Source organism: Helianthus annuus, chromosome 7 (assembly GCF_002127325.2).
Source record: "Helianthus annuus cultivar XRQ/B chromosome 7, HanXRQr2.0-SUNRISE, whole genome shotgun sequence".
Taxonomy (NCBI): Eukaryota; Viridiplantae; Streptophyta; class Magnoliopsida; order Asterales; family Asteraceae; genus Helianthus; species Helianthus annuus.
In genome coordinates, this window is record NC_035439.2 from 135,601,948 (window position 1) to 135,624,917 (window position 22,970).

Consider the following 22,970-nt stretch of genomic DNA (forward strand, 5'->3'; position numbering starts at 1 on the left):
TTTATCTAATTTAGCTATGATGACTATGCTCCACATTTATTTTATTGCCTCGTATTTATTTATATACTTTCCATGTTTGGTCTAGGTTTGGCAGTTTATCTTAATTAAGGATCAAGATTCACTGCTGTAGTGGCTAACATATAGAGATATGACCATTTTTCGTCTAATTCGTCTTCCCATGGCGGGTTTTTGGCTATTTCCTGAGTCTCCTTATTAACTATCACTTCTTTTGAATTGGACGTCCCTATTTTCTTGTGGCTTTTTCTAATAATCCAATTTCTTTTCTTGGTAGTAAGTGGGTTCTCATACTGTGCCTTACGAACAAATATTCCTTCCTTAGTATTTACTGAATATCTTGAGGAATTTGATTGAGATGAGGTTCCCTTATCCTTTTGGGCACTATCTAATTGACGATAAATGTCCGAAAGCTTTTGCTTACCCATACTGTAAATTAACAAGTAGTTAAATAACACGAAAAGACCAATAGAGAAACACATAATCACACAAACATGTATAGCCAAAATTGTCGACCTTGCGACTATTCGATTTTATATATTTTATATTATATTATGCATCCGTACACACTGATTATCTTACAACGTTTTATTTTTAAGCTATTTTACAAGATTGTTATTATTATTATTATTATTATTATTATTATTATTATTATTATTATTATTATTATTATTATTATTATTATTATTATTATTAGTATTCTTATTATTATACAGCTACCACCACACCACCCCATGCTATCCCTGTTAGCTGGCAATTTAGTAACGACGTTCCCTCTCGTCGTACTTCCAGGAGATCTGCTCTCCCACCTCCCGGATCCTATTTCCGGCATCCACCAGCTCCTCGCCATAGCGGCGGAGTTCAGCTAAGTTTTCATTGCTCATTGGTGGGTTCGGTGCAGGTTCCGGGTCGAATTGAGGGAAGAAAGTATTAGGGCTATTCACAAGGTTCTGAAATTGCCAGTCGGTAGTCCACCATTCCTCCAGTGCTCCTGGTAGAGGTCTAGGGTCAACAATAGGGTCTGGAATGGTAGGTTCTAGGTTAACAGGAAGTAGGGCTTCAGCTGGGTAATTAAAGAGAGTTTCATCGGCAGGTCCGATGATGTCGCCAAGTGCCAATTTACGGTCTAACTCTTCTTCCCAAGATAGTATTTCCTGGTTTTGCCTAGAACTCTCCCCAGACTCTGCCTTTTCCCTTATCTTTTGGGTCTTCCTTTTTCATAGTTTTCTGTGTTGCTGGCTTTTTCCTGCGTACACGCCTCCAACCTACCCACCTATGCCTCTTTTTCACTAATTTTGGTTTTTCCTGTGGTTGGGCTTTGAATACCATAGGCTCCTCGACATCTGCCTGGTATCTAGTGACAGTACCCGTGGTATCCATATATGTGATATGGATAGAGAAATTCTGAAGGGCTTCTGATAGTTCGTTCATGCTGTTAGCACACATAAAGACGCACACTATCCTAAGTTAAAATTTTGTACAAAATCACAGAATGGCAATCAGATAAATTAAGTATTTCTAAACACTTAATTGGCTTAAACCAGTGGCTGTGATACCACCTTTTTCTGTCACGGCCCCCGACCCGGTCCAGGAACCGCGAGACAGAAATCCGTGGTATTGTTTATTGTGACAGCGGAAGTTTTAACAGGATCGTTTAAAAACTCGAAATGCCCGATTATTTTATTTCACAATTCGGGATAAAACCCATAATTTACAATAAGGGAATTTCACCGAGAAACCCCTGGTTTACAAAACATGTTTATTTATTTTATTAAGCCACTACTTCAAGCTTGTTAGTACTCCACAACACTTTTTCCTTAATTCACAGCAGATCACCTGAAACATGTTTTAAAAAGGTTTTATCAGCAAGAAATACTGGCGAGTCATTCAAGTTGCACAAAACGACACATTGTTATAATCCACAGTATTAAGGGAGATTACAAAACTTCTATCAACCAATTACCCCAAATCGGTATTGTCACTCGACTGTATCTGTGACTATGGTCAGATCACCCATTGGCTAACTCGTCGTCCAATGGTGACGGGAAACAAGTTATGTATACAAAACCCCACATACCGGCAGTAATTGGAGATTACAAAAACTTAATCCCTGTAATTATAACTTTGAAAACAAACATGATTTTAAAAGCAAGTTTGGTAAAAAGAGAATGACTCACATTGCAAGTTTATACGGGCAGAGTTTTGCCTACTGATAAGCCGAATAACCTAGTTTAAACAACAATGCACACGAACTAGGTTAGTAACTAATACAACATTTACGATAACTCACGAGATACAACCCTCACAACGAATGACAAAGTGCCATACTAAACATCCATCGAATTTACGACGAAGGACAAAGTATAACCCTAATGCGGGCAGCACTTAAACATCCATTGGATAGTTTCAATCGATCGGATATTGAATCGTAGCAGTGATCGAGTTAATATCCGGTATCATGGCAGCACCTCACTATATGAAATTTATAGTTTTGAGCAGTATAACTTCGTTTTTGAAAGTTTTCGTCGACACAGAATGAAAGCCCCATGCACAGGCTATATATAGCCTGAATTTGGGTTTTACGCGACCCGCGTAAACCCATACATAAATCTTACGCGGCCTGCGAGGCCGCCTAGTCTAGGCGTAGGTCTGGTTGGTCACTAGTAGGGTCACTAGGTAGTCAACACGTGGTCCCGGAACACTTATCTGGTCAAACATGAATTGACGCGGCCCGCGTAAGTTTCCCTTTATGGCTTACGCGGCCCGTCTGAAACCCTAAACGCTTATCTGATAAATTCCTAGTTGACGCGGCCCGCATAAGGCTATGCTCAACCTTTATGCGGCCCGCCTAAAACTTATTTTTCTTGTTTTCTTGGTTTTTCATGCACAGTAGGGTTTTTAGGGTCTGGGTTTTCATTTATGGGTTGTTTAGGGACATTTTTGAAGGTCCTTACAGTTATGGTTTCTTTAGATTACACCAGCAAAAAACCTCATAAAAATTAAAATACACAAATAAATAAAATAAAAAAACCCCAAAAAATTAATAAAATTCAGAAAGTCCATTTCGCCGCCGTTACAGTAGCCGCCACCGTCGTATTCCACCCAGTCCCACCACCCTTTGGAATCAAGCTATGAATCCCATCACATTTGATCCGAATTCCAACTTTTTTCGTCCTCAAAGTTTCAATTTTGACTCTAAATTCAGTATCCAAGAGTAATTTCAACGAGAGCCTAGATTTCTTCTTCAGATCTGATCTTATTTTGGTGACACTTTCTGGGTCAAGAAGCAAGGAGGTGGTGTATAATTGTGAGTGAATAATGGTGATGTTATTGGGTTTGATGGTTAAAGAATTAGGGAAAGATCCGTTTGCGAGTTGGGTTTCGTGGGATTGTAAAGTAATGATAAATGGGTCGTAAAAATGTAATTTTTTTTGTTGAGATTTGAAGTGGAAAGGGTGAGGTTGAGTTTGGAAGTGAGGCGGGTGGTGTCGTCGGGGGATGTGGTGGAGAGGTTGAATTGGGAGATTTTGAGGGCGACGATGGAGAATGTGGGGCGGTGGGGGTGGTAAAGGATGTAGAGGATGCAGGCAGCGATAGTGGAGATGAGGAGGGGGAAGAGGAGGATGATGAGGGTTGACCAGAAACGACATAGGCAGAAGCAGCTCCGGCGTCGGTGACGGTGGGTGGTGGGGTTTGGGCGGTGAGGGTGACGGTGGAGGGTGGAGGCACTGAAGATGCCGGTGGAGGGTGGGCGATATGCTGAAAAGGTTTAAAGAAGTGGAGAGGGGCTAGGTTTTTGTATTTAGTTATGGTGGGGCCCACTTAAAATTGCAAACAATTATTATTTTATCATTAAGGGTAAATAAGTCATTTCACATCCAGTTAACTGGGAAAACTAACCTCCATGCAATATGGGGACCATCCGAGTAACAAAAAGCAAACCATAGAAAACATACCTGTAATTTCCAAAAGTTGGAGACTATATGTGTTATCTTACCAAACCACGGGAGCATCCGGACATGTTACTCCTAATATTTATATTCATGGGTTGAGTTATAATACAAAGTATTTAAAAATAAGAAGGGTAAGAAGCCACCAGAGAGTGACAAGTATCCTAGGAGGAATTAAATGGAAATGATAATTTTGTCTACAAGAGGAAAGAGAATATGCACATGCAAGTCACATGTTATCCCCCCCCCCCCCCCGCAATTTTTAAACGTCCGTACCTTTTTTATACATCATTTGTTTTTAAAAAAAAATTATATCATAAAATCGAGCGTTTTTTTATCTTTAATATGAGTACCATATTGTTATATTTTTCAAAAAAAAAAATTCAAAAACCCAGTTGCATATTACACAATGGACATGATGTAAAACACAATGTAAAGTAGATCAAAAACACAATCAATGATAACAGATAAAGACACAATGGACAATATACTAAAACACAATGACCATAACGTATAACACAATGGCGATAACATATAACACAATAAGTATCAGACTAAATAAAAACACAATTGATGACAACAGATAAAAGACACAATTAATGACAGCAGATAAAAGACATAATGGAGAGCAGATGAAGACACAATGGAAAAAAACTAAAAACACAATACACAACAAACTAAAACACAATGAACAAAGATAATAAAAAAATTGAACAAATTATTAAAACACAATGGACAACATATTAAAACACAATAAATAACATATTAAACACAATGACCTGAACTAATAACACAATTTATAGAAAACCCAGATATAACACCATTTTCATTGTGTCATATATTGTGTTATAGGTTCTCATAAAAACGCAATGGATAGAAGCCAAATTAACATTGTGTTATAGGTTTTGATAATAACACAATGGACATGATGTAAAACACAATGTAAAGTAGATCAAAAACACAATCAATGACAACAGATAAAGACACAATGGACAACATACTAAAACACAATGACCGTAACGTATAACACAATGGCGATAACATATAACACAATAAGTATCAGACTAAATAAAAACACAACTGATTACAACAGATAAAAGACACAATTAATGACAACAGATAAAAGACACAATGGAGAGCAGATGAAGACACAATGGAAAACAAACTAAAAACACAATACACAACAAACTAAAACACAATGAACAAAGATAATAAAAAAAATTGAACAAATTATTAAAACACAATGGACAACATATTAAAACACAATGAATAACATATTAAACACAATGACCTGAACTAATAACACAATTTATAGAAAACCCAGATATAACACCATCTTCATTGTATCATTTATTGTGTTATAGGTTATTATAAAAACGCAGTGGATAGAACCCAAATTAACATTGTGTTATATGTTTTGATAATAACACAATGTATAGAAACCCTACTGACCAAAACCCAATTAAAAGACACAATGACCTGGACCTTTAACACAATGCAAAAAAAAAAAAAACCCCAGTAAAAATGAAATTTTTTATTTTATTTTTATATGATAATATGGTACTTATATTAAAGATAAAAAACGCTCGTTATTACGGTGAAATTTAAAAAAAAATGTCGTATGAAAAAATTATGGACGTTTTAAATCGATGGGGGAATTGGCATGTGCCTTGCATGTGGAGAGAGAAAATCCATAAATATAGGATTTCCTTTATGCCCTTCTATTATATTATTTCCCCTACAACTAATCTCAACCTTTCAAATCTAAGATCAATGGACTAAAATACTTCTTACCCTTTTTATTTATTTTATCCTTTGTATCCCTTATATTCATAATAGCACGAAAATTTGTTAATATAAAACTGAACTCTCTTTGGGTTTATTTATTGATGTACAAGAAAATGAATTATCTTTGGTTTATTGATGTACAAGAAACAAAGCACAAAATACTCCTCTAAATGATTACGTAAAACAATTCAGAGGAAAATCCGGTGAAGCAAAGAATTCCAGACGATCTTCATCTTCATCTTCATCTTCCTGAACGGTGATTCTTTTACACATCTACTCATTTCAATTTCTCTATTATCATCAATTCACTAATTAATTTCATCATCAAACGCCGTTAATCGGCTAATTCGGTTTCCGAAACCCTAATTATACGCACGTTCGCTAGGGTTTTGAATTTGCGATCGATTATTGAGGATGAGTTCACAGAAGAAGAAGAATTTTCAGATTGAGGCGTTTAAGCATCGTGTGGTGGTGGATCCCAAGTATGCTGATCGGACTTGGAAGATATTGGAGCATGCGATTCACGAGATTTATAATCATAATGCTAGTGGACTGAGTTTCGAGGAGCTTTACAGGTTTTGATCGTTTTCCTTTTTCTTTAGTTTATAATATAATTAGGTGATTAGAAATTGTTTGATTTGTGTTGTGGTTATCTGTGTTGTAGATTGGTGGATGAGAGTGATTGATTTAGGTTTTTTGTTGTGTATGCAGGATTATTTGATTTTTTTTAGCTTTGAGAATATGAATTTGCATATTTTGATTGCTTGTGTTGGACTGGATTGAAATGTTGGTGAAATGAGTGGGATAATTTGATGTACTGATGAGTCTTAGATTCAGTAATTCTTTGTAAGTGTAGTATCCTAGGTCGATCTTTCAGGCGTAGTGGGTCGGTTTGTCTTTGTGTAAGGGAAGGGAAGGGGAGGTTTTGTTACATATTATCAGATGAAGAGTTTGCTCCTGAATTTGACATAATCGTGTAGTTGAGTTTGGCACAATGAATATGACTGTATCACCATAGAGTTTGTCTTGAATGTTTACTTCATGTTTTTATATGATGTTTTGCATGATCACCTTCCGAGCTTTTAACTTTGTTGGTCTTTCAGAGTTTCTGTTGATATAATTTTATTCCTTTTCAGTTGTCCTAAGTCGCTAGGCGCTCCCTAGTCTGTCGACCGGGGAGTTGAGAGTACTCAGACTAGACGGAGAGTACTCAGGGAGTACTCGAACATGTTAAATTGTAAAAAAATTAGTTTTTGGAAATTAAATATATGTCAAATAACATAAATTTACTAATTTTTATAACAAAATACGTGAAAATGATATTCATTCTTTAATATGATAGGCGTAGAAGGTATGTTTTATTTTTTTGAGTCAAACTCGGCCCGAGCTGGCCTACTAGATTTGATTTTGGCTGAGGTTGACCGCGTTTTATCTATTCCGAGTAATTAGGCGGAGTTGAAGAAAGTCGCCTCGGCAGCCTACCTTATAGCGACTACTTGGGGAGTACTCGGCATTGGAGACCTTTTTTTTACAACCATGGTCCTACCACTAGTGTCATGGCGTCATACAAAATTGTCAATTAGAGTATTTCTACACTATATCTTAACGTTGGTTCAGAATTTCTTATTATCCATGCTCATACCTGAAAAGCCCAAAGTGTTGTCCTGTGATTTACTTTTGTTAAGCGTATAGGCGTGGCTTTAATATTGCACCTTAGGTGTGAGGTCCGCAAGGCGATCGGAAAAATGCCTCAGGGATTTGAGGCAGCGCTTCATGTACATGTGGGTCAATGTTAGGTCAAATATAGGGTCTGGAGGATGCTGATATGTAAAACTGACCAAAAGGATTAAGAGATTATGAATTGTTAACTTGATTAAAAGTCTGATATGTATAAGAGATGATCAGATGAGAGAGATGCAACTTTTGGTTGTACATAAAGCTTATTTGGTTGTACATAGAGCAAAGCGTTGCGTACATGAAGCTCACGCCTTGACTTTCAGGACCCAAACCCCTTGGAGGGCCTCCCGCTTTATAAAACCAAGCATATAGATCATATATTAGTTTATTATGAAATGAAAAACAATATCTGTGGCATTCATTTACCGTAGATGACCAAATTTCGTATATATAGCAATAAAAGTTTTGCCTGAAAGAAAATCACAAGCATTGACGATATGTACCTGTTTATGTCCAGGAACGCATACAATATGGTACTGCACAAATTCGGAGAAAAGTTATACTCTGGACTCGTATCAACTATGACTTTACATTTAAAACAAATAGCAGCATCCGTTGAAGCATCTCAGGGATCCTTGTTTCTCGAAGAGTTAAACAGGAATTGGGCAGAACATACCAAAGCATTACAAATGATACGCGACATATTAATGTACATGGATAGAACATTTATTCCTAGTACACGCAAAACTCCCGTTCACGAACTCGGTCTTAACTTATGGAGGGATAACATTATTCGTGCATCTAATATCCAAACAAGGCTAAAAGAGACACTCTTGGAAACTGTGCAGAAAGAAAGAAACGGTGAAGTTATTAACCGAAGCTTAATGAGAAACATTGTTAAAATGTTAATGGATCTTGGTCCGTCTGTCTACCAACAAGACTTTGAGAAACCGTTTCTTGATGTCTCGGGTAACTTTTACCGAGGTGAATCTCAGCAGTTCATTGAATGTTGTGATTGCGGGAATTATTTGAAAAAAGCCGAGAAGCGTTTGAATGAGGAAATTGAACGGGTGTCGAACTATTTGGATGCGCAAAGTGAAGTGAAGATAACAAATGTTGTTGAAAAGGAGATGATTGAAAGTCAAATGACCCGATTAGTTCACATGGAAAATTCCGGTTTGGTTAATATGATTGTTGATGATAAGTATGATGATTTGGGTAGGATTTACAATTTGTTTCGTAGGGTTCCGAACGGATTGATGTTAATACGGGATGTGATGAATTCTCACATTCGCGAAACAGGTAAGCAACTGGTGACCGATCCCGAAAGGGTTAAAGATCCTGTGGAATTTGTACAACGTTTACTCGATGAAAAAGCTAAACATGATAAAATCGTTAATCTTGCATTCAACAGTGATAAGACGTTTCAAAATGCTTTGAATTCCTCGTTTGAGTATTTCATTAATTTGAACGTTCGGTCCCCGGAGTTCATCTCGTTGTTTGTGGATGACAAGCTTAGAAGGGGATTAAAAGGTGCGAGTGAAGAAGATGTTGAGATTATTCTAGATAAGGTAATGGTGCTTTTTCGTTATCTACAAGAAAAAGACGTGTTCGAAAAATATTACAAACAACATTTGGCGAAACGGCTTCTTTCGGGAAGAAGCGTATCTGAAGATGCAGAAAGAAGTTTGATATTGAAGCTAAAAACCGAATGCGGCTATCAGTTTACTTCAAAATTGGAGGGAATGTTCACCGATATGAAGACGTCTCACGACACAATGCAAGGGTTTTATGAAGCTATGGGACGCGCGTTAGCGAATGGACCGATACTTTCCGTACAAGTTCTGACAACCGGCTCGTGGCCGACTCAATCTATACCCGCTTGCAACCTTCCACATGAAATACTTACTGTGTGTGAGAGATTCAAAACGTACTACCTTGGGACCCACAACGGACGGAGGTTAACATGGCAAACAAACATGGGTTCTGCTGATATCAAAGCAACTTTTTCGGGAGGTAAAAAGCACGAGCTAAACGTTTCAACGTATCAAATGTGTGTTTTGATGCTTTTCAACAACGTGGATCAGTTGAGTTACAAAGAAATCGAGCAGGCAGTCGAGATACCAACCGTTGAACTGAAACGGTGCTTGCAATCGTTAGCTTGTGCAAAGGGGAAGAATGTTTTGAGGAAAGAACCAATGAGCAAAGACGTAAGTGAAAACGACAGCTTCTTTTTTAACGATAGTTTTTCTAGTAAACTCTACAAGGTGAAGATTGGGACGGTGGTGGCACAGAAGGAATCAGAACCCGAAAAGCAAGAAACAAGGCAGAGGGTAGAGGAAGACAGAAAGCCACAGATCGAGGCGGCGATCGTGAGAATTATGAAAGCAAGACGGGTGTTGGATCATAATAATATTGTGGCGGAAGTTACAAAGCAACTGCAATCGAGATTCTTGGCGAACCCTATTGTGATAAAGAAACGAATTGAGTCGCTTATCGAGAGGGAGTTTTTAGAAAGGGATAGGGAGGATAGAAAGTTGTATCGATACTTGGCTTGATGAGGAACCTAGGCATGCATGATGGGGGTGATATGTGATTTCGTTTTTTTTTATCGAATTGTTAGAAGGAATGATACAGTTTTAGTTTCGGTTTCGGTTTGATGATGCTTTGGTTGTTTTATATATCAGATTCATAATGTGCACAAACAAAGGGATCAAAAAGTTTGTAGTCATTTATGATCATGTCTATGACCCTTCAGGGTTGTGGAGGCTCTTACAAAAGAAACTTAAGTAAATCTATAAGTTTTTATCTTTATAAACTTTTTGAAGTCATTTATGATCATTGTTAACTATAACAGTCCACAAGAATTCATTTTCAGAGCTTGCATTTGCTAGTGAATTAGCCAACTGTAATTGCTCAGGGACGGCCCTAAAGATCATTAGTCAAGGGCGAATCACTTTTTATTAGAGCATCCACAACGCTGGTCAAAGTCTAAATCCAGACTAGACTAGATAGTTAGCATGCAATATCATTTCAAACCACCACCATTCCAAACCTCCATATCACACCCTACTTTTAACACTAAAAAATTAAAAAGAAGGTTTGTGAATTGGTGGTCCCCACAATTCCAAGCCATGAAAGTCGGTGGAGCAAACCGGACCACCATGGTCAAACCCTCACAAGACATGGGTGGTTCAGATGGGGTGGTCTGATTTTGGACTTCAATTTCAAATCTCCGCGTTGGAGTTGCTCTTAATATATAACTACATATTTTATAAAGGGTGGAGATACAATAGGAAGTTTATTTGGCTAGGAAGGCTAGGAAGTGATCTTGACCATCCATTAAGTTAATCAATGGCTAAGATTAAATCAGGGAAATTGAAAGGAAGAAAAGAGGCACGTGAGTTTGTTCAAGGGCATTCTAGTCAATCCAAGCCAATAGTTTCTCTCTCCTCCAATTCCCCCCCATTTTTTAAACGTTAATAACTCTTTCATACGACATTATTTTTTTATAAAAATTGCACAAAAAGAGCGTTTTTTTATCTTTAAAACGAGTATACTATTGCTATATTTAAAAAAAAAAATTTTAAACCCAGTTGTGTAAAACGCAATAGAAAAACCACCAGTTACGTAAAACGCAATGAAAAAAAAACCTAAAAATGACATTTTTCTAGAACGCAATGCACAAAAACACAAAGAAATGACTTATTTGTAAAACGCAATGGCCAGAAAACACAAAGAAATATCTTATTTCTAAAACGCAATGGACTGAAAACACATAAAAAAGTGTTTTACCTAAAACGCAATGCACAAAAAACACAAAGAAATGTCTTATTTGTAAAACGCAATGGCCAGAAAACACAAAGAAATGTTTTATTTGTAAAACGCAATGGCCAGAAAACACTTAAAAATGTCTCATTTCTAAAACGCAATGACCTAAAAAAACAAAAGAAAGTGTTCTCTGTAAAACGCAATGGACTGAAAACACCTAAAAATGTGTTTTACCTAAAATGCAATGACTAAAAACCCTTCAAAAATGTGTTTTACCTAAAACGTAATGACTAAAGATACTTAAAAATGTGTTTTTTCTAAAACGCAATAGCAAGAAAACACATAAAACTCTCTTATTTCTAAAACGCAATGGACACATAAAACTGTTTGTGAACTATTTTTTAATTGTCTGTGAACTGTCTGAATTATCTACGAATTACTGTCTTCGAAATGAGCCAATTTCTGGAAAATTAATTTTTCTGATGCGTTTTTAGTACAGCAGCTCAACCCCAGCCAGGGGCTCTACCCCTTGGACCCCGCCAGGGGCTGCCGCCCCTGGACCCCCGCCAAGATCGTAAAACGCAATGACTAAATAAAAACCCAGATCGTGAAAATGAAATGAAAAAAATTCTTACATGGATCGAAGCCGGTTTCTTCATCAATTGACGAAAATTGAATGATAGAAACACTTATCAGCGATTGAATCGAACAAATTGAGTGATTATCTTCAAAATCACCAGAAAAACGAGATTTTGAATGAAATTAAACTGGGTTTTCTTCGAAAAAAGCTGAAGAACACGTTGATCGGGTGGTTGAATCATTGATTGATGACGAAAATCACACTATAATGTAGTGATTATTGAGATAGTAAGTGAAGAAAAGGTTGGAGATGGTGAGTTTTGAAAATGGTGAGTTTTGAAGTAACTGGGGAGAAGAAGGAAGAAGAAATGATGAGATTGACTAAAATACCTTTTCTCTTTATTTTAAAATTTGCCACATGTCATAATCCTATGGCTTCCTATCCTTCCTAGCTAAAATTAACTTCCTATTTGATATTTAAATACAAAAGGGAAAGAAATATATAATATCTTATTATTAGCAAATGTCTTACATATACATGATCATTTAAAATGGGGAGCTTACATTGCCTATTATAATAAGGTTTCTTTTTTTTCTTTGGGTAAAGGGTTACCCCGGTGAATTTTATACCAACCATCAAAAACATCAAAGCACAAGTGAAGGACAGGAAATCCCCGGTTCTCAAGTATGACATGCCATACAAGAGTAACACAAAAAAAAAAAAAAAAAAAAAAAAAAAACCAGCAACTCGCTAACTAGACAACCAATTCGCCTACAAGCGACAAAACAAGACTAGATTAACCTAACAAATCAGCCGCTATCATCATCCGCTACAAGGAGACCACGAGGTAAACTCCAATCTTGCAAAACTTGAGCCACCTGAATTGTACTCTTGAACTTCATAGTCGTTAACTTCATTTGAACAGTCGTCAAGATTACCTGAATCAGCTGGTCCTTGTCCTTACTTCTTCGTTTGTTTGTAAAGAGACGCCTGTTTCTTTCTTCCCAAACAAAGTATGCCGTCGCATTTACCACAAGCTTAGCAATCACATGCTCAGCCATCTTAGAGTGCGCGATACCCACCAGGTAATCAAAAATATCATCCCATTTATTCTGAACCATTCCCATACCAGCTTTATCCCTAATTCCAATCCATATTTGATTCGCATAATTACATTCGAAAAACAAATGGCCATGCGAGTCCGTCCCCAACGTGCATAAAGAGCAACATAACAGACTGAAATTAGCATTACCCGAGGAGTTCCATTTACTCATAATGTCTTGTGTTTTCAGTTTTCTATGAATAAGGAGCCACACCAGAAATGAGTGTCTTGGAATTGCCTGCGGAAACCACACCATCTTAAATGTCATTCTAATTTTCCCCGGAATTGGTGGTGGATTTGAGTTAATCTCAGAGTACTCCGTTTGGTTCAGTGGGTGCCCTGAGAGTGCTCGGGATTAATTCTGTTGACTGTTAAAAAAAATAACATAAAAAACAACATGGACTAATCTATTGTGCTAAAACATTACCATTTCGAAAGGTAACCCGTTCTTTACTTGTTGTAAATGAAAAATTATATTATTAAATTGATTATATATCCATTTCGAAAGGTAACCCGTTCTTTACTTGTTGTAAATGAAAAATTATAATATTAAATTGATTATGAATATATATGCTAGGAAATGTGTATTTTAGTTAAAATATGTATTTTAATTAATTATATGGATGAAAACGATAAATTCAATTGTAAATGATCTAAAGAATCCTATTTTGGAATGTACAAAATGTGAAATAAAGATTATGTAATGTAATTCGAAGGTGCTTTAGAATAGTGAGATATCATGATAATTTAAAAAATAAATCACGTACTAAAATAATATTTTATAGGACTTTCCTTAGAAATTAAATAAATATATAGTCATATCCATCTATCTTAAAAAAACCATGATATCAAATATAGTCATTTTCATACAGCATAAAATACCATTCTAGGTAAAAGTAGGCGAAGGTTCATATTATAATATGAAATATTAAAAAAATCTATTATCTAAGTTTTTAGGATATATATTAAAATAATAATATCTATATAAGTTTTATGTCTGTAAAACAAGAACGTTGATCTACAAATGATAAGATTTCAACTCGCAAGTGTAATCAATAAACAATTTCCAAAAGATGTGCCCTGAAAGTTTTTTTTTTTTTTTTTTTTTTTAACAAAGTTCATACAATTTATTTAGAGTAAACTGCCATTTTGGTCCCTGTGATTTGGCCAGTTTTGTCACTTTAGTCCAAATCTCAAACTTATTACATCTGGGTCCCTGTGGTTTGTATTTTGTTGCCATTTTAGTCCAAAACTCAAAATATCTCATTTTTGACTGTTTTAATGTCCCTTTTTTGTCCTTTAGTGCAAGGGTAGTTTGGTCATTTTAATTTATTCTTTTAATAAATTAAGACAAAATTAATTATATATATATATTATATATACATATACAGACATTCACAAAGGAGGATGGCCTCATCTACAAAACCGACACCCACAACCACTCATCTCCTCCCTCATCTACACCCCCACCACCAGATCTGCAGCCCGCCGCCACCACCACCACTCTGCCGCCACGTGCACCACCACCACCTCCTCCTCCCCCTTCTCACCACCGCCACCATCACCAACCTCTCTCTCTCTCTCTCTACACCACCGCCGCCACAACCTGTCTTTCAGTGATGGAGGATTCCGATCACTTGCAAAAAATGGTGAACACCAGAAGCAAAATCAAGAAAACCCAAAACCAAAACACCCCTACAACCTGTCTTTCAGTGATGGAGGATTCCGATCAGAAATCGCCTCAATCTAGATCATTGATTGGGTCCAACGATGACCTTTTAACCGAGATTCTTCTCCGCCTCCCTGTTACCTCCATCCTTCGCTTCAAATCTGTTTCCTCAAATCTGTTTCTAAACACTGGCGTTTGCTTTTGACTCACAGCCATCTCACCCAAAGGTATGATAAGCTTTCAAAATCCCCTGGTTTTTTTGCCAGCAATAAATATGTTCCCTTTGTGGGTGTTTGTTGTTAGGTTTAGGTTAAATGATGATGATTTGATCTGTAACAGGAATTGAAGATGAAGAATCGATGAAAATGATGATGATTTGATTTTGTATGTTGATAAGGGGTTGAAGATGAAGAACCGATGAAGATGATGATTATTGATATGGATTATTGATATGGCGGTGGTGGCATTCAAGAGGGATTGAGAGGTTGGAAGGGTATAAGGTAGAAGTGGGTTTAGGGGTGTTTTGCAGGAGGAAAGGGGCTGCCGGTCGTCACCATGCGGCGCCGCTGGTCGGAGATCGAGATGGAGAGATCTGAGAGGTTGGGGGTGGATGTTGATAAACTCAAAAAGGTCTGTATGTGTGTGAATGTCTATATGTATATATATATATATATATATATATATATATAATACATAATTAATTTTGTGTTAATTTACTAAAAGAGTAAAGGAGGGTGGGGTGGGTAGTTGGGCAGGCAAAATGACCAAAATGCCTCTTCAGAAAAGGACAAAAAAAAAACAGGTTGCAACAGTGAAAAATTGGGTTTTTTGAATTTTGAACTAAAATGGCAACAAAATGCAAACCACAGGGACCCAGATGTAATAAGTTTGAGATTTGGACTAAAGTGGCAAAACTGGCCAAACCACAGGGACCAAAATGGCAGTTTACTCATTTATTTAATAGAATAGGTTTTAACAAATTTTGGATGGATCGCCATCATTAAAGGATAAAAAAAAAGAGTAAATCTTAATTTTCGTTCATGTGGTTTGCTGATTTTAACACTTTGAATCCAATAGTTTAAAAATTGCATTTATCATCCATTAATTTGCTGATTTTAAGAGTTTCAATGCATTAGTTTTTGCTGATTTTAACAGTTTCAGTCCAATGGACTGTGGACTGAAACTGTTAAAATCTAACACTAATGGATGATAAATGCAATTTTTAAACTAATGGATTTAGAGTGTTAAAATCAGCAAACCACATGAACACGAACGAAAATTGAGGTTTACTAAAAAAAAGATTCCAATAGTAACTTATAATTGTGATGTGGTGCTTTTGAAGTGATTATACAATATTTATTTATTTATTTATGTCTTGAGTTTATACAATGAGGTTAGTACTACAGAAGAATATACCTATCATATTAAGACGGTTTTTCATGATAATGAGGCTACACGGTATGGGGTCGGCCCTGGCCCGTCGTGGGTCGGCGACGGTCCAAACACCGTGCCGCCCCCATCCGTCCTCGTCCTCTCCGGCTAAAAGTGGACGTTGGCGACGAAGCGTGTTTGGTGGGCCCCTCCAATATGACCGTTTGAAATTAATAAAAAAAAAAACTAACGGCTATAAATTTAAAATACACCCATTTCACTTCCATTTTTATAAATACTCACATCTTTAACCCCAATTTTCACAACTTTTCACCCACTACCACCCCATCTCTCTCAAATTTTATAAACCACTCTTCCCTTTTTATAAAAAGTCATCATATTTTGTATCATTTTTTACCCGCTTCCACCCCATCTCTCGCTAAAAAATTATCATGGCTTCACCCGTTTCTTCCATTTCTTCAATTTCTTCTATGTCTTCATCGTCTTCGTCCGAGTGGTATTCATCATCTTCGGAAGAGGATGTTATTATGCACAACATGATTATGAACGCGGCTCAGGTGTTCATGTCGGCCGCTGAAGGGTCGTCCCAACCGCTAACCAGACGAGCAAAATATAATCGAGACCAAGAAGGTATTTTAATTTTTTTTTCCTTATGTTTTATGTAGATTTTAAAATGTATGTTTTAATTAGTTTCATTTATTTTTTGTTCTAAATTTATAGCCGGCCACGATAAACTAGTAGCCGATTATTTTGCCGACGAACCCGTGTACCCAGCCGAGATTTTTCGACGTCGTTTCCGCATGAGTCGTCAACTGTTCTTACGTATTGCAGGCGACATGGCCCAGTCTGATCCGTTTTTTACATTGCGAAACGATGCTAGAGGGCAAAGGGGTTTCAGTAATTTACAAAAATGTACGTCGGCCATTCGCCAACTTGCGTACGGTTACGCACCAGATGCATTAGACGAGTACATTAGGATGTCTGAAAGAACCGCACGTCGATGTTTGTACAAGTTTTGCCAATGGGTTGTCAAATTGTATAGCAAGCGATACCTGCGGAAACCGAACGCAAACGACGTTCAAAAATTATATCAGGCACACGAACAGAGACATGGTTTCCCAGGAATGCTCGGGAGCATTGATTGCATGCACTGGCAGTGGCAGAGCTGCCCTGTTGCATGGCAAGGTCAGTATACTAGGGGAGATCAGGGACATCCCGACTATCATTCTAGAGGCTGTTGCGTCACAGGATCTCTGGATATGGCATGCTTTTTTTGGTCTACCCGGGTCACTCAACGACCTCAACATCATATACCAGTCACAGATTTTTGACGATGTAGTGGCGGGTACAGGTCCAGACACAAGCTTTACGGTTTCAGGGGTGGAGTACAGGCGAGGTTACTACCTAGCCGATGAAATATACCCAACGTACTCGACAATTGTTAAAACTGTCCCGCACCCGACCGACGACAAAAGGAAAAAGTTTGCAAAGTTTCAAGAGGGCGCAAGAAAAGATATTGAACGGGCTTTTGGTGTTCTACAAAAAAAAATGGCACATCATTTCTATTCCAGCACGTTCGCAAACACCAAGGAGGTTACGACACATTATGTACGCTTGTATCATCCTTCATAACATGATCATTGAAGACGAAGGGAGAGCGATATGCGATTACGACGAAAACGCGTCTACTGGAAATTCTGTTCCAGTTAGTGAGGAACAACAAGATTTGAACGCCTTCGCTCTACGTAACGAGTACACACATCACAACCTACAAGCGGACTTGGTGGAGTATATTTGGAACAACGCTGAAAACGAACCCGCCCACCACATGGAAGACGACGACTAGTAGCTTATTTTAATATGTTAGGATATTTATGTTTTTTTTTAACTTTAGGTTTTTAAGTTTATGTTTTTTTTAGTTTATTTTTTTTAAGTTTAATTTTTTTTTATGTTTATGTAATGTTTTATAATATTAATTAAAATATTTTATTACTTTATTTGTTAAATGTTTAAAAAAAGATGGAGATTTAAAAAAATAAAAAAAAATATAAAAGTGGTGGAGGATGATGACTAGGACCATCCTCCCATACCCCCTACTTTTGGAGGATGATCCATCCTTGGGAGGACTATGATGTGGCGCCTACGTGGCGGATCATCCTCCAAGGATGGTCCATCACCATACCATGTAGTCTGATAGACGGATAGAAAATTACTGTGAGTGCATATTAAGCCATCAACAATCAATTAGTTTCCCACTTAACCCAATGATAGATATTAAGTTGGAATTATTATGCCCTTAATTAAGTTGGAACATGTCCCATTGTTCACAATGAGCTAACATCCTTCAATTAATAAAATATTCACCATTTGTTCCAAAAAATAAAATATTCTCTTAGAGACAAAATTTTGCTATCTTAATGTGTGAACATGAATATGCTTGCCCATTTGTTCTAATCTCAATTATTTCGTCTAATACCACAACTATTTGTCATGTAACATTCAAATATTTTTGTTATATATTTAAAAAAACATAAACTTTATTTTGTGTAAAATTAGAGAAAGATAAAGAGTTTTTTTTCCACTAAGTGTTAAAAGTTTATTTTTCCTCAACTTTGGACAAAAGTATTTCTAATATACTTCTGTCAATATAAGTATTTTTTACTGAGTTTGTTTGTTTATGTTGTGAGGGTTTCAAGATGAACCATATCACGTTCAAAACGAAGCTAAGATGAGTGTGATATCAATGTCTGAAAGTTGAGATTTAAAGATGTGAAAGTTGTGAAAAAGAATGTGGAAAAGTAAAACCTTCTCCCAAAAAAGGTGGGTGGAAGAAACATGAAGAGACTTATATATATGAGGCCTCCTTCCTCGTTGTCTTAAAGAGCCATACACTAGAGGGTGCGTGACGCGTGGCGTGGGCGCCTTTACTGTTGGGGAATTTTTAGAAAACGAGATGATCAGAGAGGTGTGTAATCACTCTCAGATCAAATTATTTCGGAGGTTCTCCCACATAATTTAATCAGATACGACTCTGATTTTCGAGAAATTGAACAATTGTATGTGTGTTTAGAATTCGTTTGAACCAGGAAAATTATGATCAAAACTGTCTACGAATTTTGGGGTTTGGGATGATTAACTACCTAATGGCAGTTATCTCAATTTTAAGACAAAACTGCCATTGTTTAATATTTCGAAATTACGGCAATTTCCATAAAATAGCTCGACCCCAGCCAGGGGCTCTGCCCTTGGACCCTGCTTCCTGGGGCGCTGCCCCCCGGACCCCCGCCAAGAGGACGTTGCCCTCTTGGAACGCCAGAAGAATACGGGCTCCGCCCATACACTTCCAATTATAATAACTCAAACAAGCGGGCACTCCCGCACCTCCTAACTTGCTTGATATGTATTATTATTCGCTTTGTTGACCACTAAGTCATCGGAAGCTCCCATGTCCATATGCCAGTTCGGATCCTCAGAATCAATAGCTAGCGCCTGAAATGCTTGGCCAATGTCTGTTGGCTCGAGTGGATCAAAGTCGATGATGTGGGCTTCTGAAGTGGATTTTCGGGAGGAGCCCACACCCTTTTTGTTGTCTGCCTTGTGTGAGGATTCCCATGGACCATGTTGCCAAGGAGAGGCCCAACCGGATTGAGTGGGGTAAGGGCAAGGAGGAGCCCATGGTGTAGGTGGGCTGGATGGGCCGGGAGTAGCCCACCAAGGAGGGTAAGCGGTCCAGGAAGGGCTGCTGTTACGCGAGCCTGAATGAGGTTGGGAGGAGGTGTGAGATGGGGTCGGGTTGGGCTAGTTTTGGTTGTTGCGCGGGCCTGGATTGGATCTATTGCATTTGTCCCTGGGTTCACGGTAGTGGCTGGCCGGTTAGAGTAGGATGACTGGGCCAATCCATAATTGTTAAAGGGTGGTTCAACTGTGGATCTGGGTCACGAGAGGCAGCAACCACAATGGGTGGATCTGGATCGGCTCTCGCCTTTTGACGGCGTTCTTCGGCATCTAACAAGTTGATTGCATCCTCCCATGGTGGAAGAGTATGATGAAGTTGAGCAGCGACTACATCGAACTTAGGAGGAAGGCCGTTGAGAAGCTGAAATCAGGTGGCTTTCAGAAACGGGCTGATCTACATCCGCTAATTGAGCAGCAAATTCTCGGAGTTTTTAACAATATTCCTGCAAAGAAGGCATATATTTTAAAGTTAAATTAGTAAAAGCCTTTGTAAAGGCAGCGACTCGGGGTCCTTTGTTGTTCAAGAAAAGTTTCTTGGTGCATGTCAGCAGGTCAGGGTAGGAACAACTGATGACCCAAGCAGTACCACCTGCTTACCTCATCAACTCACGAGAGCCCATCAGTGGTTCGAGCCCTCAATTGTTTGGAACCATCAACTGTTTGGCTCACTGATCTGATTAGAGGTTCACGAATCAGTTCTTTTTTATCAGTGTTTTGAGACATCAGCTGTTGGGCTCATGGATTAGTTGATCTAGTCAGTGGTTCACTGGTTATTAGTTTCTGATTATTGGTTTCACATAATAGTTTTTCCTTGTATTGTTTCTAAATACATATGATCAAGTCTATCTGACTATTTTATAGAATATTCTACTAACGAACATTGTTTTATGATTTAGAGAATGACATAGAACACGTTAGAAAGTATAAAAAAATGTGGTGGGGGATCAAATGGAAGCCAGAGATCATAAATTAAAGCATTTCCAAATTTGTCCATTTTACTAAAATGTTGGGCTTTATTTGATGCGTCATCACTACAAGAAACATGAGCATTAGCAGCCATATCTTTAGGGGCGACATAAAAAATATCGCCATTAAAACTCACAATCCGGAGTGCTCACACAAGGACTAATGCTAACCGTTGATTTGTAGAGGCATCCGAGGGCTGGTTTTTTTTTTTTTTTTGTATGGAGATCGTGTATAAAATTCAATAAAAGTATCAATTTGGTTATGAATTTACATCGAGATAGATGGTAAACGGGCAACAAGTTTCGCCGTTACCCCTTTTTGAATAACAAAATAAGTTTTTTAAAACTACGTCCATAGATCTCAGAGTCATAACCTTACTATGCATGACCCTTATGACAAACACGCTTTATTCGTGATTATTTGTCGCCGCTAATGCCAAAAAGAACAGGCGCCAAAATCCCCCGCAAGTGATCATTAGCGGCCGACCATTGGTGGCGACCCTTTAGCTACGACAAGTCTTCGCTAAAGGTTTTAGAGGCGACATTTGGGACCTTTAGCGGCGACAAATGTCGCGGCTAAAACTCCGTTTTCATGTAGTGCATGTGTGTATGTAAGTACATTGTTCGTCTAAATACATATGGTTTGTTTGCTATGAAGCATAAATACTAGAGTAATTATGCTTAGTGAAAATTGAACTAAAGTGTTACTACGCATAGCATAATAATTACTCTAGCTTAATTTTTAGCAACAGAATTACTTTAATGCTTCACATACTTCGTGTTTTGGTCAAAAATCAGTTTAAGGATAATGTAATCAAATTTTGAATTTTGAATGTGAGGTAGAGTGCTAATGTGTATGAACAATTGAGTGATCAAAGTATAAAGTAAAAATGACAATGAACACCGATATTTATACGAGGAAAAAGCCCTTGATCCTTGATAGATCTCCGGCACAAAAAACCTCGGGTGATGGAAACTACTAATCACCAAATGTATAACAAAAACAAGTAATGATCCTTGTACAACTTCTGAAAACTATGAGCTCAATACAATGTTATCTAATGTGTAGCTTGCGAGAGAGTATGAGAGAGTTGTGTATTCGAGTGTTAGTAAAAAGTCTGCTGTGTTATTCCTAAAATGAGCTCATAATCCCCTTTTAAAAATAGAAACTAATTAAAAGGTAACAAACAATGCGAAAATAATGCAAGTATCCCATGTTCTCCATAATGGTTACATGCTTCCAAACTCGTGCGAATAGAGAACATATTCCTCAAAATACTAGCATTGACCAAGTCCAATTTGTTATGTTCATGCGAGTTCAAGTTTTAAACAAAGGATACAATTGTTAGTAAATGTAAGCAATAATAAGGATTTGTGATCCTCAGATTTTATGCACATCTGCTTAAGGATCAGTGATCCAGGCCAATCTAAGGATATGTGATCTATGGGTGTTAAAAATTAACCCCTAACAGTAACACTTCGCACGTTAAACTTTATTTGTATCGGATTCCACCTTATGTATACGTGTGTATGTATGCGAATATATATGATGACCCTCTCCTTGATTAGTTAAGATTTATGGTGGCCCGTCCTTGGTTAAGATTAATGAATAGATGGACAATAACGTCTAAAACAATTTTTTAGTGCAGGACTGATCTCTCTCCAAGACTCAAAATGTATCCGAGTTATGTTATTATATTATAATAATAATGGGACCATATGAAACTTAAGTGACGTGAATGAATTATTTATGATATTTGTTTACTATTTGATGATTTTTACCCATTATTTTATTTTCTTAAATGACGTGAGTATGATATTTGTTTACTATTTAATTAATGATTTACTGAAGGTCCCTTTTCTCGGAGGATCGAGAACAAACCTAAACCTTGTTATACTAACCCACTAGCGAGTGCGGAATCCAAGCTAGGAGGCAAACCGGGATGAGACAAGTATAAACACAAACACACAAAGATTCACCGATTAACACAACTTGTATTAATGCAATGAGGGTTTCGGTTACAAGCACAATGTTTACAAACCTAACTTGTAAACTCTCAAAGTGTGTGTGTGAGTGTTTCGGACAGAATGCTCTCAACAAGAACTCTCTCTTTCTGTGTGTGAATCTGTCTAACAAGTCTGTCAGAACTCAACACATTACATGGGTATATATACCCGAAACATGTGATGTCTGATCGAAGGATTCGATAGATGGTCCGAAGGATCATCTATCGAATACAAGGCATTCGAAGGATCAGTATTGACCTCGAAGGATCACCTTTCGAGGTCTATGGTTCGAAACATATCCTTCGATGACATCGAAGGA

General features: G+C 37.5%; 2 protein-coding genes across 2 annotated transcripts; one reads left to right on the forward strand and one right to left on the reverse strand.

Annotated features, from left to right (window-relative positions):
* The first annotated feature begins 5,852 nt into the window (after positions 1–5,852).
* On the forward strand, positions 5,853–10,224 carry LOC110868693 (cullin-3B). The gene is made up of 3 exons (XM_022117929.2): positions 5,853–6,009; positions 6,139–6,328; positions 7,948–10,224. The coding sequence occupies exons 2-3, from the start codon at positions 6,168–6,170 to the stop codon at positions 9,986–9,988; spliced, it is 2,202 nt and encodes a 733-aa protein (XP_021973621.1). The 5' UTR covers positions 5,853–6,009; positions 6,139–6,167; the 3' UTR covers positions 9,989–10,224.
* A 2,366-nt stretch (positions 10,225–12,590) lies between these two features.
* LOC110866983 lies at positions 12,591–13,151 on the reverse strand. Its single transcript, XM_022116125.1, has one exon. It carries the CDS (start codon positions 13,149–13,151, stop codon positions 12,591–12,593), a length of 561 nt encoding a protein of 186 aa, XP_021971817.1.
* Between the last annotated feature and the right edge of the window lie 9,819 nt (positions 13,152–22,970).